At 44.6% G+C, this 19864-nt stretch overlaps 2 protein-coding genes across 2 annotated transcripts in view; both read left to right on the top strand.

The window, feature by feature from the left end:
• Positions 1-954: 954 nt before the first annotated feature.
• LOC131292934 (uncharacterized) lies at positions 955-3138 on the top strand. The gene has a single exon (XM_058321031.1). It carries the CDS (start codon positions 955-957, stop codon positions 3136-3138), a length of 2184 nt encoding a protein of 727 aa, XP_058177014.1.
• Positions 3139-4486: 1348 nt separating this feature from the next.
• The window catches only part of LOC131292933 (uncharacterized), a 108793-nt gene continuing 93415 nt past the window's right edge, over positions 4487-19864 (top strand). Inside the window, exons 1-2 of the mRNA XM_058321030.1 lie at positions 4487-5552; positions 5648-8511. Coding sequence (XP_058177013.1) covers positions 4487-5552; positions 5648-8511 — 3930 coding nt within the window. The remainder of the gene's footprint in view (positions 5553-5647; positions 8512-19864) is intronic.

The following is a 19864-nucleotide window of genomic DNA, read 5'->3' as shown; positions in this document are numbered from 1 at the left end:
ACCCAATTGGTGAAGGAATAAACATCGAAATAATTCTTTATGGCAGCTGTCCTTACACTTCGAGATTGGTTCTTATTAAACAGGAACATTTGATTGAATTTGAATCCAAAATATGTAAGAAATTTATATTGGACATTAAAAACTCGAATCCAGCCACTACCTTAAATTATATTTTCATTTAGTTACAAAGGCAAGAATGTGACCGTTTGCTTTGCAATCCAAACGAACTTACACAAATTTTTTGTGTAAAATCTTTTTGGCTTTGGCTACATGTTCGGGTTACTAAGGTAACAGAACGGTAGAAGATTTTGATTTTCGCTGTAGCAATTTGTTGTACAGCTTTAAATGCCAAGTTGAAAATCGCACAGTAGGCTTGGTCAAGTTGAACATTCATCTTCTTTTAGTCACAATCACGTACATAGTGTTCTCGCATTACGAATTGTTGTGAAATAGAAAGAAATTTTGTGAAATAAAAAGTGAGTTTTAATCAATTCCGTTAACGAACAGAACAAGTTAGTTCAGGTAAGTTTAAGAAAGGTTTTCCGGATCTAGACTTACGCTATACAATTGTTATTATTAGGAATGGATTCTTCAGAACCATCACCAGTAGCATCCACGCCAGCTTGGTTGGCGCGAAATGCCACTCCGCCAAATGAGGCCGGAACAGTCTCGCCGGCACCTAAAGCGGCCTCGACGAGATCGGTTGGTAGTCACAGTGTGGCCGTGGGAGTTGTGGAGCCTACCAATGGCATCCCAGTATCAACACTTCTACCACCACCACCACCGCCGAATCCCCCAATACCATCATCTTCATCGCACCATGAAGCCCGCAATATAGAAGCAGCGTCCAACCCAGTATTGTCACTTCCTCCACCACCAGCACCACAACCACCTGTACCATCATCATCATCATCATCGTTCCATGCTCAAGATACCTCATCCACGCCAGCCTGGATGTCTCGATATACCACACCACCGGATGAGACTCCTGAAGAAAGAAAAAAGCGGCTAAAACGGAAGCGACAAACGGAGTGTTACCACCGTCGACGAACCACCGGAACAGTCTCGCCGGCACCTACAGCGGCCTCAACGGGAATGGTTGGTAGTCACAGTGTGACCTTGGGAGATGTGGCACCAGCCGCTTGCAACTCAACACCAACACTTCTACCACCACCACCCCCACAGCTGAATGTCCCAGTACTATCGCCATCATCGCACCGTGAAGCCAGCAACATAGAAGCTGCATCCGTCCCAACATCGTCACTTCCACCACCACCAGCACCGCAACCACTGGTACCATCATCAATATCATCATCATCATCGCACCTTGAATCCCGTATCCAAGACATCTCACCTATGCCTGCCTGGATGGCTCGATATGCCACTCCTCCAGATGAGACTCCTGATGAAAGAAAAAATCGGCTAAGACGAAAGCGACAAACGGAGTGTTACCACCGTCGACGAGCCACTGGAACAGTCTCGCCGGCACCTACAGCGGCCTCGACGGGATCGGTTGGCAGTCACAGTGTGGCCGTGGGAGTTGTGGAGCCTACCAATGGCATCCCAGTATCAACACTTCTACCAGCACCACCACCGCCGAATCCCCTAATACCATCATCTTCATCGCACCATGAAGCCCGCAATATAGAAGCAGCGTCCAACCCAGTATTGTCACTTCCTCTACTACCAGCACCACAACCACCTGTACCATCATCATCGTCATCATCGTTCCATGCTCAAGATACCTCATCCACGCCAGCCTGGATGTCTCGATACACCACACCACCGGATGAGACTCCTGATGAAAGAAAAAAGCGGCTAAAACGGAAGCGACAAACGGAGTGTTACCACCGTCGACGAGCCGCCGGAACAGTCTCGCCGGCACCTACAGCGGCCTCTACGAGATCGGTTGGTAGTCACAGTGTGCCCGTGGGAGTTGTGGAGCCTACCAATGGCATCCCAGTATCAACACTTCTACCAGCACCACCACCGCCGAATAGCCCAATACCATCACCTTCATCGCACCATGAAGCCCGCAATATAGAAGCAGCGTCCAACCCAGTATTGTCACTTCCTCTACTACCAGCACCACAACCACCTGTACCATCATCATCGTCATCATCGTTCCATGCTCAAGATACCTCATCCACGCCAGCCTGGATGTCTCGATACACCACACCACCGGATGAGACTCCTGATGAAAGAAAAAAGCGGCTAAAACGGAAGCGACAAACGGAGTGTTACCACCGTCGACGAGCCGCCGGAACAGTCTCGCCGGCACCTACAGCGGCCTCTACGAGATCGGTTGGTAGTCACAGTGTGCCCGTGGGAGTTGTGGAGCCTACCAATGGCATCCCAGTATCAACACTTCTACCAGCACCACCACCGCCGAATAGCCCAATACCATCACCTTCATCGCACCATGAAGCCCGCAATATAGAAGCAGCGTCCAACCCAGTATTGTCACTTCCTCTACTACCAGCACCACAACCACCTGTACCATCATCATCGTCATCATCGTTCCATGCTCAAGATACCTCATCCACGCCAGCCTGGATGTCTCGATACACCACACCACCGGATGAGACTCCTGATGAAAGAAAAAAGCGGCTAAAACGGAAGCGACAAACGGAGTGTTACCACCGTCGACGAGCCGCCGGAACAGTCTCGCCGGCACCTACAGCGGCCTCGACAGGATCGGTTGGCAGTCACAGTGTGGCCGTGGGAGTTGTGGAGCCTACCAATGGCATCCCAGTATCAACACTTCTACCAGCACCACCACCGCCGAATCCCCTAATACCATCATCTTCATCGCACCATGAAGCCCGCAATATAGAAGCAGCGTCCAACCCAGTATTGTCACTTCCTCTACTACCAGCACCACAACCACCTGTACCATCATCATCGTCATCATCGTTCCATGCTCAAGATACCTCATCCACGCCAGCCTGGATGTCTCGATACACCACACCACCGGATGAGACTCCTGATGAAAGAAAAAAGCGGCTAAAACGGAAGCGACAAACGATTTCAACTCAACACCAACACTTCTACCACCACCACCACCACCACCACCACCACCACAGCCGAATGTCCCAGTACCATCGCCATCATCGCACCGTGAAGCCAGCAACATAGAAGCTGCATCCGTCCCCGCATCGTCACTTCCACCACCACTACCTCCGCAACCACCGGTACCATCATCATCATCATCATTATCATCATCGCACCATGAATCCCGTATCCAAGACACTTCACCTATGACTGCCTGGATGGCTCGATATGCCACTCCTCCAGATGAGACTCCCGATGATAAAAAAAAGCGGCTAAAACGGAAGCGGCAAACGGAGTCTTACCACGGTCGACGAGCCGCCGGAACTGTCTCTACGGCACCTACAGCCGCCTCGACGGGAACGGTTAGCAGCCGCGGGGTGCACGTTGGAGCTGTGGAGCCAGCCACTTCTAATACAACTTCAATATTTCCACCACTACCACCACCGAATCCTCCAGCACAATCGTCATCGGCGCACCATGAAGGCCGAGATGTAGAAGTAGCATCCAACCCAGCATTTTCACATCCTCCACCACCAGCACCGGAAGGACAAACGGAGTCTTACCACCGTCGACGAGCCGGAACTGTCTCGCCAGCACCTACATCGGCCTCAACGGGAATGGTTGTTAGTCACAGTGTTGCCTTGGGAGTTGTGGAGCCACCACCACCACCGACACCACCACTACCAGCGACACCTCCACCACCACCGACAACACCACCACCACAGCTGTATGTCCCAGTACCATCGCACCGTGAAGCCAGCAACATAGAAGCTGCATCCGTCCCAGCATCGTCACTTCCACCACCAGAAGCACCACCACCAGAAGCACCCGTACCATCATCATCATCATTATCCACATCGCACCATGAAGCCCGTAACCAAGACACCTCACCTATGCCAGCGTGGATGGCTCGATATGCCACTCCACCCAGGGAGACAGAAGCCGAGAAGAAGAAACGGTTGCATCGGAAACGACAAGCCATATACAGACACCGCACACGGGATGCTGCTACACCAACCATTTCTTCAGTGGTGACCGTACCACCCGGGCCAAGTACATCGGGCGGTATAGTTGCTCCAACAACGTTAGTTGCTGACGCCCGTGTTCCCGAATGTCATCTCCCGATTCGGCAACGCTGGGAAGCTATATTGCGGGATAGACTTCAACAACGGAACCGCAGTGGTAGATTGAAGGTGGCACTTGGCGACCTGGATAGCTACAACCGTCCGGAGCGACATAGGCTGAGTGTTTTCGAACCATGCCTTTTTTGTACGGCGCTGAAGTGGCCAGGGGAGACGGGAAGAATATGCTGTAACGGTGGCCAAGTTCTGCTGCCATCATTTCGCGAACCACCTACCGAGCTGTTGGAGCTATTTGACGACGACGCATGCGCAACATCCGGGGGTATAACAACGCATTCGCGTTTACCTCAATGGGGGCATCGATGCGTCCAGCGGATCGTGTGCGACAGGACCAAGAAGTCGCTGGCCAGTTCGGGGTATATAACTACCGAATTCAGGGCGCACTTTGTCATCGCATCGGTACACTTGGCCATCGTTCGGAGCAAGCGCCGAGGTACGCGCAGCTCTATTTTTACGACTCTAACAGCGTGGAACATAGTGATCGAATGGTGGACGCGCGTCTGGCATACACTCCGAACCTGGATCGAGCAATAGTCCAACGCATCCAAAACATCCTGCAAGCATGCAACCCGCTTGCCGCCCAGTTTCGCCATGCATTCGAGCGGATATGCGGATCGGAGAATTTGATGCTGCGCATACACGCACGATTGCCTGGGCTTGACCAGCGCCGCTACAACCAGCCTACCGTAGACGAGGTCGCTGGTATTTTTCTCTGCTCCGAGCAAGGTAATCCACGTGATGTTATGCTGCAAGATCGTGACTCCGGATATCTCAACCGGGTATACGAGACGCATCAGCTGTTCGACGCCATGCAGTATCCGCTCCTGCATCCACACGGCGAAGTTGGATGGACGTTTGGCATACCAAAACAGCCAAGACGCGACGTACGCGCTGCACGACGGACCCAGCGTGACGGCCACAACGCGGATGACGGTGACCAGAACGGTGAAAATCGCGAAGATATCCGGGCATCATCGAGGCAAGTTTCTCCCCGCGAATATGCCGCGTATCGGCTGTGTTTTCGGCGAGAGGATATGTCCCTCATTCACCGTGGCGGCCGGCTTATGCAGCAATACTGCGTGGACCAATGTTGTAAGATCGAGGAGCAGCGCTTGAAGTTCCAGCGAGAAAATCAGGCGCAGCTACGTGCCGATGCCTACGGTGGGCTAATGGATTTGGCCGGCCCAGTCACCGTACAGCCAGGACAGGAACCACGCACACTGGATCAGATAGGTACGCGTATTATCCTATCTCCCACGTTCCCCGGCGGCGACCGATACATGCGCGCTCAGTATCAGGACGCAAAGGCCATCGTACGGGCGATCGGAAAACCCGACCTCTTTATCACGATCACGTGTAACCCGAACTGGCCGGAGATTACTGAGACGTTGCTGCCCCGCCAGAAGGCCGCCGATCGACCCGATCTAACGGCGCGTGTGTTTCTTCTAAAGTTATTTCCCTGCTGGAGGACCTGTCGGCCGGAGTGCTTGGCCTCGAAATAGCGCGAATCCACGTGGTAGAGTACCAGAAGCGTGGTCTTCCGCACGCACACTGCCTGGTGATTCTTGCTGAAGCCGACAAGCCACGGTCAGCGGCGGACTACGACAGACTGGTGTCGGCCGAAATTCCGGATCCTGCCAACGAAGAGCTCCACGAAACCATCTGCAAGTCGATGATGCACGGACCATGCGGTAGCTGGAATCCGGCTGCTCCTTGCATGAAAGATGGTGTGTGCTCGAAACGGTTTCCCAAGTCGTTTTGCGATGAAACGCGGCAAACGGAGGACGGGTATCCGATGTACCGACGGCGAAACAATGGCCGGACCGTTGTCGTCAAAAACGTCGCGCTGGACAACCGCCACGTAGTGCCGTACAACCCGTGGCTGTCGCATAAATATAATTGCCACATAAACGTAGAGGTGTGCGCGACCATCAGCAGCGTGAAGTACCTTTATAAGTACGTGTATAAAGGACACGACCGGGTCGCCGTTTCTACTACCGAGCCAGTGGACGAGATACAGCAGTATGTCGACAAGCGGTACATTTCCGCGTCGCAGGCTGTCTCGACGATCTTCGGGTTCGAGGTTCAGGCCAAAACGGTGACCGTCGTTCAGCTTCCAATACACCTCGAGAACAGGCAAAGCGTGGTATTTCGCGACACCGAAACCGTGGATGAGGTGCTCGAGCGCGGCCACCATACTATGCTGACACGGTTTTTCCAGCTAGCGGCCAACGATTCTCAGGCGCGCAGGCTGACGTATCAAGACATCCCGGCCTACTACCGATACGCAAAACCGTCAGCTACACAGCGGCTGTCGTGGCACGAAGGCACGGGCAAACAGTGGATCCGCCGTATCCAACAGAACGGTATCGTTGTTGGTCGAATGGTCTACTGCCCCATCTCGGATATGGAACGTTACTGTCTGCGATTGCTGCTCTGCTACCGTAACGGTCCGACTTCCTTCGAAGATTTGCGCACTGTAAGCAGTTCCGTGTGTGGTTCCTTCCAGGAGGCAGCCGCCAGGTCCGGGCTGCTGCATGATGAATCGGAGTGGGATCGGTCGCTCCAGGAAGCGGTATCATTCCAGATGCCATCCCAGCTGCGTCACCTGTTTGCCCTGATATTATCGGAGGGTAAGCCGCTAAACCCTCACAGCCTGTGGGAAGCATACGCCGATCATCTGTGCGAGGACTACCATCGGCAACATCGAGAGCGCTACACGGTGGACGATTCCGAGCAAAATCGCCTTTTGCGTGCGGCGGAACACTTCTGGGCTTTGCGGTCGATTGACCAGTATCTACGTGGGACGACGCCGCCGAAGACTCTGGAAACGTTTCCCAGTATGCCACAGCTGGCTCAGTTTTCCCACCTTCCGGCCGAGTTGCTGCAGTTCGACCGAGCGACCAACGCGAACGTTTTAATCGATGCAGAACGCTCTTACAACATCACGGAGTTGGATAGAACGCTTCGTAACGTGGACCGGTTGAATGCAGAACAGCGTGCGGTGTACAACACCATCACTGAAGCGGTTGATCGGAGCAGTCAAACGGAGCAGACCGGAGAACGTGCGGCAGACGAGGAAAGTGGAAGCCTATACTTCCTGGATGGACCCGGTGGCACTGGGAAGTCGTTTCTGCTCGAGACCATCCTGGCTTACACCCGACGTCAGACGAAGATTGCTCTCGCATCAGCCTCCAGTGGAATCGCCGCATTGCTTCTCACTGGTGGGAAAACAGTGCACTCGACCTTCAAGCTTCCTCTAATTTTGGACGAAAATTCCCATTGCAACATACCCGCCCAGTCGCAGCTGGCTGACCTAATGCGACAGGCGACTCTGATCGTGTGGGACGAAGCGTCCATGAGCAGCCGGTATGCGCTCGAGGCCGTGGACCGCACGCTCCAGGACATCGTTGGAGTACGTCGTCCATTCGGAGGGAAAGTTATGTTGCTGTGTGGGGATTTTCGCCAAATCCTACCGATCGTGCCAAGAGGAACGGATGCGCAAGTGGTGCAGCACTGCATCAAACGGAGTCCGCTATGGTACCTCTTCCGTGTGTTGCGGTTGCGGGTGAACATGCGCGTCCAAACGGCTCCGAACGCACGGGATTCAGATGATATTCAGGAGTTTGCCGATTTTCTGCTTCGCATCGGAGAGGGTCGGCATCAAACGCTTCCGGGATTGGACGCCACCTTCGCCAAGCTGCCACGTGACATGATGCAGCCCCGAACAGGCAATCAGCAGAGCGACGTTCTATCGCTGATCGATCACGTCTACCCAGATCTTGGTCGGCAATATCAGCACTCCGGATTTTTTACCGACCGAGCTATCCTGTCACCGCGGAACGTCGACGTGACCGCAATCAACAATAGCGTGTTGGAAGGGATAACGGAACCGGAAGAAGTGTATCTGTCTGTCGATACATTAGTCAATAGCGAGGAACAAGATACGCTAATGCTGCCGACCGAATTTCTAAACTCGCTGAATATGAGCGGCATTCCGGTGCATAGGTTACGGTTGAAGCGGTATACGCCGGTACTACTTCTCCGTAATCTCAACACCGAGCGTGGATTGTGCAACGGAACGCGGCTGCAGATCGTGTCACTTAGACCGCACTGCCTACATGCACGGATTCTGACGGGCAAGCGGCAGGGTGAAGACGTATTGTTGCCCCGTATCTTCTGCGACAGCAATGATGCGACCTTGCCGTTTCAGATCCGCCGTAAGCAATTTCCGGTGCAAGTGTGCTTCGCGATGACAATCTACAAGGCACAAGGTCAGTCGCTTCACCACCTCGGACTTTACCTGCCCACCGAAGTATTTTCCCATGGCCAGCTCTATGTGGCTCTCTCACGAGTGACTTCGCGGCCAAACGTGACGGTCTTGATCGTGAACCCACACAGAGAGGAGGACGACGGTGTTGCAGTAAAGAATGTTGTGCATCGAGAGGTGGTCAGCGATTGAGCTGGCTACAATGTGTCATTAGGGTAAGTTCCTACACGCAAAGTGTTTATAAATGCAACACCTCATTTAATTCTATTCTTTTCAAATCAACTAACCAGCAGTGGAAGAACACACGATCGAGCCGATGATAATGGTGTTGGAAATATATTGAGATGTATCGACAGATGGACGGAGTGCAATTGGGCGTCGCGGAATTGTATGCAAGGTAAGTTCCTACGAAGATAGTAAATTATAAATGTACTATTCTATATAAATCTTTTCAATTACATTTCACTCATAAGCATATATCTATGGTATGGTATTGCAAACCAATGATGGTGGTACCTTAAGCATGGTCAAAAGGTGGAGTTGGAAAGATGTTCGTGATTTAAAATCATCGTATGAAGAGGTGTCTTTAAGGTAAGTCCTTACATGCGTAGTGCATAAAAAATGTACCATACTATATACTCCTTTTTTTTTATTTTCCAGTCTTCAGTCAAAGGCCGCATCAGGAGTTCGCAGCCCCCGCGAAGGAATGAGTTGGCAGCAGCAGCAACAGCACACAGCTTCGCGCCGATCCTTAGGACCGTAGCACACCACTACCCGTTCCAGAAGCAGGAGCAGTCACGCTGCACGGGAAGTGGCAACCGACGAGACCAGCCGCAACCCTCTGACGGTGGCGAAGAAAGCGGCCGTCTCGGAGGCCACGACGTCGGACCGCTAACCAGCGGAATGTCGTCATGTCACCCGCCATAGATGTTGCCTATTAGGAGCTTTCTGGCGCAAGGGCTTCATGAGAGCCTAAACGGCTTTCGGCGTCAATGCTCTTCAATGAGCCATATGATTGAGACGATGATGATGGTGGTTCCTTGAACATTGTCGTTTTCTAATAGAATGTGTCATGTTTATATCAGCGTTTAAAGAGGTGTCTTTAAGGTAAGTCCCTACATTTGTAGTGTATTTTAAATGTACCATACTATGTCATTCTTTTTTTACTTTTCAATCTTCGGTCCGGAGCAGCATAGAATGGTAATACAACCTTCCTAATAGTAACAAAACCATAGTATCGAGACGATGATGATAGACGTTCCTGGAACATTGTCGTTTTCGAAAGGGCCTCTTTGAGGTGAGTCCCTACAGTCGCAGTGTGTAGCAAATGTACCATAATATATAATTCTCTTTTTACTTTTCAGTCTGCAGTCCAGAGTAGCATAGAATTGAATTGTTCTGTTCTGTTAAAACAATCTTCCCAATGTAGAAACAAAACGATATGATCAACACGACCATAATGGCGGTGCCTAGAACATTGTCGTTTTCGAGAAGATAGTCTAAAGTTTATATCTGCGTTTAAAGAGGTTTCTTTAAGGTAAGTTCCTTCATTTGTAGTGTATTTTAAATGTACCATACTATATAATTCTTTTTTTTACTTTTCAGTCTTCTTTCCAAAGCAGCATTTAATTGAATTGTTCTGTTCAGCCAAAACAACCTTTCTAATATAGAAACGAAACAATATGATCAAGACGATGATAACGGATGTCGCTTGAACATTGTCGTTTTCAAAACGATAGTCTTAAATTTATATCAGTGTTTAAAGATGTGTCTTTGAGGTAAGTTCCCACATTCGTAGTGCATTTTAAATGTACCATACTGTATCATTCCCTTTTTACTTTTCAGTCTTCAGTCCAGAGCAGCATAGAAAGGTAAAACAATCTTCCAAATAGTAACAAAACCATATTATAGAGGCAATGATGATGATGGTGCCTTGAACATTGTCGTTTTCGAAACGACAGTCTTAAGTATATATCAGCGTTTAAAGAGATGTTTTTAAGGTAAGTCCCTACAATCGCAGTGTGTAACAAATGTACCATACTATATAATTCTCTTTTTACTTTTCAGTCTTCCGTCCAGAGCAGCATAGAATTGAATTGTTCTGTTCAGTTAAAACAATCTTCCCAATGTAGAAACGAAACGATATGATCAAGACGATGATAATGGCGGTGCCTAGAACATTGTCGTTTTCGAAAAGATAGTCTAAAGTTCATATCAGCTTTTAAAGATGTGTCTTTAAGGTAAGTCCCTTCATTTGTATTGTATTTTAAATGTACCATACTATTTCATTCTTTTTTTACTTTTCAGTCTTCAGTCAAGAGCAGCATAGAATGGTAAAATAATCTTTTTAATAGAAAAAAATCCATAATATCGAAACGATGATGATAGACGTCCCTTGAACATTGTTGTTTTCGAAATGATAGTCTACAGTTTATATCAGCGCTTAAAGAGGCCTCTTTGAGGTAAGTCCTTACAGGCGCAGTGTGTAACAAATGTACCATACTATATAATTCTCTTTTTACTTTTCAGTCTTCAGTCCGGAGTATTTCAGTATTCAGTAGCACTGAATTGAATTATTCTGTTCAGTTGAAACAATCTTCCCAATATAGAAACAAAACGATATGATCAAGACGATGATAATGGATGTCGCTTGAATATTGTCGTTTTCAAAACGATAGTGTTAAGTTTATATCAGTGTTTAAAGAGGTGTCTTTGAGGTAAGTCCCTACATGCGTAGTGTATTTTAAATGTACCATACTATATCATTCCCTTTCTACTTTTCAGTCTTCAATCCAGAGCAGCATAGAATGGTAAAACAATCTTCCTAATAGTAACAAAACCATATGATAGAGGCAATGATGATGTTGGTGCCTTGAACATTGTCGTTTTTTAACGACAGTCTTAAGTTTATATCAGCGTTTAAAGAGTTGTTTTTTAGGTAAGTCCCTACAGGCGTAGTCTATAACGAATATAATATTCTATATAATTCTCTTTCTACTTTTCAGTCTTCAGTCCAAAGCAGATATGATTGAGACAGATGGTATGATCGAGACGATGATGATGATGGTGGTTCCTTGAATATTGTCCATTTTCAACAAAATGTCTTATGTTCATATCAGCCTGTAAAGAGTTGTTTTTAAGGTAAGTCCCTACAGTCGTAGTGTGTAACAAATGTACCATACTATACAATTCTCTTTTTACTTTTCAGTCTTCAGTCCAGAGCAGCATTGAATTGAATTGTTCTGTTCAGTTAAAACAATCTTCTCAATATAGAAACAAAACGATATGATCAAGACGATGATAATGGATGTCGCTTGAACATTGTCGTTTTCAAAAAGATAGTATTAAGTTTATATCAGTGTTTAAAGAGGTGTCTTTGAGGTAAGTCCCTACATGCGTAGTGTATTTTAAATGTACCATACTATATCATTCCTTTTTTACTTTTCAGTCTTCAGTCCAGAGCAGCATAGAATGGTAAAACAATCTTTCTAATAGAAAAAAAAAACAATATGATAAAGCCAATGGTGATGTTGGTGCCTTGAATATTGTCGTTTTTTAACGACAGTCTTAAGTTTATATCAGCGTTTAAAGAGTTGTGTTTGAGGTAAGTCCCTACAGGCGTAGTCTATAACGAATATACCATTCTATATAATTCTCTTTCTACTTTTCAGTCTTCAGTCCAAAGCAGATATGATTGAGACAGATGGTATGATCGAGACGATGATGATGATGGTGGTTCCTTGAATATTGTCCATTTCCAACAAAATGTCTTATGTTCATATCAGCCTGTAAAGAGTTGTTTTTAAGGTAAGTCCCTACAGTCGTAGTGTGTAACAAATGTACCATACTATATAATTCTCTTTCTACTTTTCAGTCTTCCGTCCAGATTAGCATAGAATTGAATTGTTCTGTTCAATTAAAACAATCTTCCCTAGAACATTGTCGTTTTCGAAAAGATAGTCTTAAGTTCATATCTGCGTTTAAAGAGGTGTCTTTAAGGTAAGTCCCTTCATTTGTAGTGTATTTTAAATGTACCATACTATATCATTCCTTTTTTACTTTTCAGTCTTCAGTCCAGAGCAGCATAGAATAGTACAACAACCTTCCTAATGGAAACAAAAACATAGTATCGAGACGATGATGATAGACGTCCCTGGAACATTGTCGTTTTCGAAATGATAGTCTACAGTTTATATCAGCCTGTAAAGAGTTGTTTTTAAGGTAAGTCCCTACAGTCGTAGTGTATTTTAAATGTACCATACTATATAATTCTCTTTTTACTTTTCAGTCTTCAGTCCAGAGCAGCATAGAATTGAATTGTTCTGTTCAGTTATAAAAATCTTCCCAATATAGAAACAAAACGATATGATAGAGCCAATGATAATGGCGGTGCCTAGAACATTGTCGTTTTCGAAAAGATAGTCTTAAGTTCATATCTGCGTTTAAAGAGGTGTCTTTAAGGTAAGTTCCTTCATTTGTAGTATATTTTAAATGTACCATATTATATCATTCTTCCGGAGCAGCATTGAATTGAATTGTTCTGTTCAGCCAAAACAACCTTTCTAATATAGAAACGAAACAATATGATCAAGACGATGATAACGGATGTCGCTTGAACATTGTCGTTTTCAAAACGATAGTGTTAAGTTTATATCAGTGTTTAAAGAGGTGTCTTTGAGGTAAGCCCCTACATGCGCAAGGTATTTTAAATGTACCATGCTATATCATTCCCTTTCTACTTTTCAGTCTTCAGTCCAGAGCAGCATAGAATAGTAAAACCACCTTCCAAATAGTAACCAACCTTCCAAATAAAAACCATATGATAAAGGCAATGTAATAATGGTGCCTTGAACATTGTTGTTTTCGAAACGACAGCCTTAAGTTTATATCAGCGTTTAAAGAGATGTTTTTAAGGTAAGTCCTTACAGGCGTAGTGTATTACAAATGTAGGATATTATATAATTCTCTTTTTACTTTTAAGTCTTCAGTCCAGTGCAGCATAGAATGGTAAAACTACCTTCTTAATAGAAAAAAATCCATAATATCGAGACGATGATGATAGACGTCCCTTAAACATTGTTGTTTTGAAATGATAGTCTACAGTTTATATCAGCGCTTAACGAGGCGTCTTTGAGGTAAATCCTTACAGGCGTAGTGTGTAACAAATGTACCATACTATATAATTCTCTTTTTACTTTTCAGTCTTCAGTCCAGAGCAGCAGAGAATGATAAAACAACCTTTCCAATAGTAACAAAACCATATGATAGAGACGATGCTGATGGTGGTGTCTTGAGCACTGTCTAAGTTCGATAAATATTCACGTGTTTATTTCATCGTTTGATGTGGTGTCTGTAAGGAAAGTCCCTACATGCAAAGTGTTTAATCATTGCTCAGCTCTATATAACTATTTTCTTAATTTATACTCATCAGGTTATACCTTCATGGTATGGTAGAATAATCTTACAACCTTTACAGCAAGACAAGATTGCAAATTGATAGTTTGTTAACTGGCTTCATTTCTATATCACTGCTATGTGAACTTCTACCAGGCGAAATGCAGTAACGTTCAGATGGACGCACATAATGATAGACGTAAAACAAATTTTAAAAAATCTGCATGCACTATAAACACTTATTTTGGCTAAACTAAAATTTTATTCTCTTTCTTTTCTATATACTTAGGAACGATTACAATCAGATAAGAGATCACTCACGTCATCATTTCTACGAGAAAAGACATGGAAGTGTTTAAGACGGGACTGTTTTAAACAGCTGAGTTCGAACCACATAGTTGTTCGAGTTGAACCACAACTACAATAAATATGTTCTTCTTTAGGTCAATCAAGTTTTTTTGCACGCGTTGTTCTGTATTCGGATCGTCATTCTATTTGCATGCGTAGCCCTGTAACCGGGCCGTTTTAACTAGTTACGAACAAAGTGCTTCGAAGCACCTTGAAAGTTGTTTGGACGAGGTTGGAATTACGAACAAAGTGCTTCGAAACACCTTGAAAGTTGTTTGGACGTGGTTGGAATTACGAACAAAGTGCTTCGAAGTACCTTGAAAGTTGTTTGGACGTGGTTGGAATTACGAACAAAGTGCTTCGAAGCACCTTGAAAGTTGTTTCGATGTGGTTGGAATTACGAACAAAGTGCTTCGAAGCACCTTGAAAGTTGTTTGGACGTGGTTGGAATTACGAACAAAGTGCTTCGAAGCACCTTGAAAGTTGTTTGGATGTGGTTGGAATTACGAACAAAGTGCTTCGAAGCACCTTGAAAGTTGTTTGGACGTGGTTGGAATTACGAACAAAGTGCTTCGAAGCACCTTGAAAGTTGTTTGGATGTGGTTGGAATTACGAACAAAGTGCTTCGAAGCACCTTGAAAGTTGTTTGGATGTGGTTGGAATTACGAACAAAGTGCTTCGAAGCACCTTGAAAGTTGTTTGGACGTGGTTGGAATTACGAACAAAGTGCTTCGAAGCACCTTTAAAGTTGTTTGGATGTGGTTGGAATTACGAACAAAGTGCTTCGAAAATGCTCTTTTTCTGAAAAAACCTCCAACTTTAAACGTGAATAGCTCGAAAACTAGAAGAGCTAGAAGGTCGCCGTAGGTACCAAAAGAAAGGAAATTTAACGGGGTACTCTCGACATGGGGGTCAAATTTAAGATCGGACGAAAGGAAAAAAAGTTATGAGCGTTCAAAGATAGGCGTTTTTTGACGTTTTCTCAATGCAAAATTGCTGATTTCAAGTAGTTTCTTCCAAGTTAAGCCCAAAAATAAGCAGGTTTTGTTAACTTCTACATATTATGACAAAAAGATATTGCAAAAAGCACTAAACTTGCTTCCAAGTACCTTGAAAGTTGTTTGGACGTGGTTGGAATTACGAACAAAGTGCTTCGAAGCACCTTGAAAGTTGTTTGGATGTGGTTGAAATTACGAACAAAGTGCTTCGAAGCACCTTGAAAGTTGTTTGGATGTGGTTGGAATTACGAACAAAGTGCTTCGAAGCACCTTGAAAGTTGTTTGGATGTGGTTGGAATTACGAACAAAGTGCTTCGAAGCACCTTGAAAGTTGTTTGGATGTGGTTGGAATTACGAACAAAGTGCTTCGAAGCACCTTGAAAGTTGTTTGGACGTGGTTGGAATTACGAACAAAGTGCTTCGAAGCACCTTGAAAGTTGTTTGGACGTGGTTGGAATTACGAACAAAGTGCTTCGAAGCACCTTGAAAATTGTTTGGACGTGGTTGGAATTACGAACAAAGTGCTTCGAAGCACCTTGAAAGTTGTTTGGACGTGGTTGGAATTACGAACAAAGTGCTTCGAAGCACCTTGAAAGTTGTTTGGATGTGGTTGGAATTACGAACAAAGTGCTTCGAAAATGCTCTTTTTCTGAAAAAACCTCCAACTTTAAACGTGAATAGCTCGAAAACTAGAAGAGCTAGAAGGTCGCCGTAGGTACCAAAAGAAAGGAAATTTAACGGGGTACTCTCGACATGGGGGTCAAATTTAAGATCGGACGAAAGGAAAAAAAGTTATGAGCGTTCAAAGATACTCGTTTTTTGACGTTTTTTCAATGCAAAATTGCTGATTTCAAGTAGTTTCTTCCAAGTTAAGCCCAAAAATAAGCAGGTTTTGTTAACTTCTACATATTATGACAAAAAGATATTGCAAAAAGCACTAAACTTGCTTCCAAGTACCTTGAAAGTTGTTTGGACGTGGTTGGAATTACGAACAAAGTGCTTCGAAGCACCTTGAAAGTTGTTTGGATGTGGTTGAAATTACGAACAAAGTGCTTCGAAGCACCTTGAAAGTTGTTTGGATGTGGTTGGAATTACGAACAAAGTGCTTCGAAGCACCTTGAAAGTTGTTTGGATGTGGTTGGAATTACGACAAAGTGCTTCGAAGCACCTTGAAAGTTGTTTGGATGTGGTTGGAATTACGAACAAAGTGCTTCCAAGTACCTTGAAAGTTGTTTGGACGTAGTTGGAATTACGAACAAAGTGCTTCGAAAATGCTCTTTTTCCGAAAAAACCTCCAACTTTAAACGTGAATAGCTCGAAAACTAGAAGAGCTAGAAGGTCGCCGTAGGTACCAAAAGAAAGGAAATTTAACGGGGTACTCTCGACATGGGGGTCAAATTTAAGATCGGACGAAAGGAAAAAAAGTTATGAGCGTTCAAACATAGACGTTTTTTGACGTTTTTTCAATGCAAAATTGCTGATTTCAAGTAGTTTCTTCCAAGTTAAGCCCAAAAATAAGCAGGTTTTGTTAACTTCTACATATTATGACAAAAAGATATTGCAAAAAGCACTAAACTTGCTTCCAAGTACCTTGGAAGTTGTTTGGACGTGGTTGGAATTACGAACAAAGTGCTTCGAAGCACCTTGAAAGTTGTTTGGATGTGGTTGAAATTACGAACAAAGTGCTTCGAAGCACCTTGAAAGTTGTTTGGATGTGGTTGGAATTACGAACAAAGTGCTTCGAAGCACCTTGAAAGTTGTTTGGACGTGGTTGGAATTACGAACAAAGTGCTTCGAAGCACCTTGAAAGTTGTTTGGATGTGGTTGGAATTACGAACAAAGTGCTTCGAAGCACCTTGAAAGTTGTTTGGATGTGGTTGGAATTACGAACAAAGTGCTTCGAAGCACCTTGAAAGTTTTTTGGATGTGGTTGGAATTACGAACAAAGTGCTTCGAAGCACCTTGAAAGTTGTTTGGATGTGGTTGGAATTACGAACAAAGTGCTTCGAAGCACCTTGAAAGTTGTTTGGACGTGGTTGGAATTACGAACAAAGTGCTTCGAAAATGCTCTTTTTCTGAAAAAACTTCCAACTTTAAACGTGAATAGCTCGAAAACTAGAAGAGCTAGAAGGTCGCCGTAGGTACCAAAAGAAAGGAAATTTAACGGGGTACTCTCGACATGGGGGTCAAATTTAAGATCGGACGAAAGGAAAAAAAGTTATGAGCGTTCAAAGATAGGCGTTTTTTGACGTTTTCTCAATGCAAAATTGCTGATTTCAAGTAGTTTCTTCCAAGTTAAGCCCAAAAATAAGCAGGTTTTGTTAACTTCTACATATTATGACAAAAAGATATTGCAAAAAGCACTAAACTTGCTTCCAAGTACCTTGAAAGTTGTTTGGACGTGGTTGGAATTACGAACAAAGTGCTTCGAAGCACCTTGAAAGTTGTTTGGATGTGGTTGAAATTACGAACAAAGTGCTTCGAAGCACCTTGAAAGTTGTTTGGATGTGGTTGGAATTACGAACAAAGTGCTTCGAAGCACCTTGAAAGTTGTTTGGATGTGGTTGGAATTACGAACAAAGTGCTTCGAAGCACCTTGAAAGTTGTTTGGATGTGGTTGGAATTACGAACAAAGTGCTTCGAAGCACCTTGAAAGTTGTTTGGATGTGGTTGGAATTACGAACAAAGTGCTTCGAAAATGCTCTTTTTCTGAAAAAACCTCCAACTTTAAACGTGAATAGCTCGAAAACTAGAAGAGCTAGAAGGTCGCCGTAGGTACCAAAAGAAAGGAAATTTAACGGGGTACTCTCGACATGGGGGTCAAATTTAAGATCGGACGAAAGGAAAAAAAGTTATGAGCGTTCAAAGATAGGCGTTTTTTGACGTTTTCTCAATGCAAAATTGCTGATTTCAAGTAGTTTCTTCCAAGTTAAGCCCAAAAATAAGCAGGTTTTGTTAACTTCTACATATTATGACAAAAAGATATTGCAAAAAGCACTAAACTTGCTTCCAAGTACCTTGAAAGTTGTTTGGAGGTGGTTGGAATTACGAACAAAGTGCTTCGAAGCACCTTGAAAGTTGTTTGGATGTGGTTGAAATTACGAACAAAGTGCTTCGAAGCACCTTGAAAGTTGTTTGGATGTGGTTGGAATTACGAACAAAGTGCTTCGAAGCACCTTGAAAGTTGTTTGGATGTGGTTGGAATTACGAACAAAGTGCTTCGAAGCACCTTGAAAGTTGTTTGGATGTGGTTGGAATTACGAACAAAGTGCTTCGAAGCACCTTGAAAGTTGTTTGGACGTGGTCGGAATTACGAACAAAGTGCTTCGAAGCACCTTGAAAGTTGTTTGGACGTGGTTGGAATTACGAACAAAGTGCTTCGAAGCACCTTGAAAATTGTTTGGACGTGGTTGGAATTACGAACAAAGTGCTTCGAAGCACCTTGAAAGTTGTTTGGACGTGGTTGGAATTACGAACAAAGTGCTTCGAAGCATGCTTTGTTAACTTCTACATATTATGACAAAAAGATATTGCAAAAAGCACTAAACTTGCTTCCAAGTACCTTGGAAGTTGTTTGGATGTGGTTGGAATTACGAACAAAGTGCTTCGAAGCACCTTGAAAGTTGTTTGGACGTGGTTGGAATTACGAACAAAGTGCTTCGAAGCACCTTGAAAGTTGTTTGGATGTGGTTGGAATTACGAACAAAGTGCTTCGAAGCACCTTGAAAGTTGTTTGGATGTGGTTGGAATTACGAACAAAGTGCTTCGAAGCACCTTGAAAGTTGTTTGGATGTGGTTGGAATTACGAACAAAGTGCTTCGAAGCACCTTGAAAGTTGTTTGGATGTGGTTGGAATTACGAACAAAGTGCTTCGAAGCACCTTGAAAGTTGTTTGGATGTGGTTGGAATTACGAACAAAGTGCTTCGAAGCACCTTGAAAGTTGTTTGGATGTGGTTGGAATTACGAACAAAGTGCTTCGAAGCACCTTGAAAGTTGTTTGGACGTGGTTGGAATTACGAACAAAGTGCTTCGAAGCACCTTGAAAGTTGTTTGGATGTGGTTGGAATTACGAACAAAGTGCTTCGAAGCACCTTGAAAGTTGTTTGGATGTGGTTGGAATTACGAACAAAGTGCTTCGAAGCACCTTGAAAGTTGTTTGGATGTGGTTGGAATTACGAACAAAGTGCTTCGAAGCACCTTGAAAGTTGTTTGGATGTGGTTGGAATTACGAACAAAGTGCTTCGAAGCACCTTGAAAATTGTTTGGATGTGGTTGGAATTACGAACAAAGTGCTTCGAAGCACCTTGAAAGTTGTTTGGATGTGGTTGGAATTACGAACAAAGTGCTTCGAAGCACCTTGAAAGTTGTTTGGATGTGGTTGGAATTACGAACAAAGTGCTTCGAAGCACCTTGAAAGTTGTTTGGATGTGGTTGGAATTACGAACAAAGTGCTTCGAAGCACCTTGAAAGTTGTTTGGATGTGGTTGGAATTACGAACAAAGTGCTTCGAAGCACCTTGAAAGTTGTTTGGATGTGGTTGGAATTACGAACAAAGTGCTTCGAAGCACCTTGAAAGTTGTTTGGATGTGGTTGGAATTACGAACAAAGTGCTTCGAAGCACCTTGAAAGTTGTTTGGACGTGGTTGGAATTACGAAC

Source organism: Anopheles ziemanni, unplaced genomic scaffold (genome assembly GCF_943734765.1).
Source record: "Anopheles ziemanni unplaced genomic scaffold, idAnoZiCoDA_A2_x.2 scaffold_36_ctg1, whole genome shotgun sequence".
Classification (NCBI taxonomy): Eukaryota; Metazoa; Arthropoda; class Insecta; order Diptera; family Culicidae; genus Anopheles; species Anopheles ziemanni.
The sequence above is the reverse complement of the archived record's forward strand: the minus strand, read 5'-3'. Positions and strand labels throughout refer to the sequence as shown.

What these genes read in the sequence shown, in the direction of transcription:
- LOC131292934 (XM_058321031.1), top strand. Translation starts at nt 955, where the DNA reads ATGTCTCGATATACCACACCACCGGATGAGACTCCTGAAGAAAGAAAA.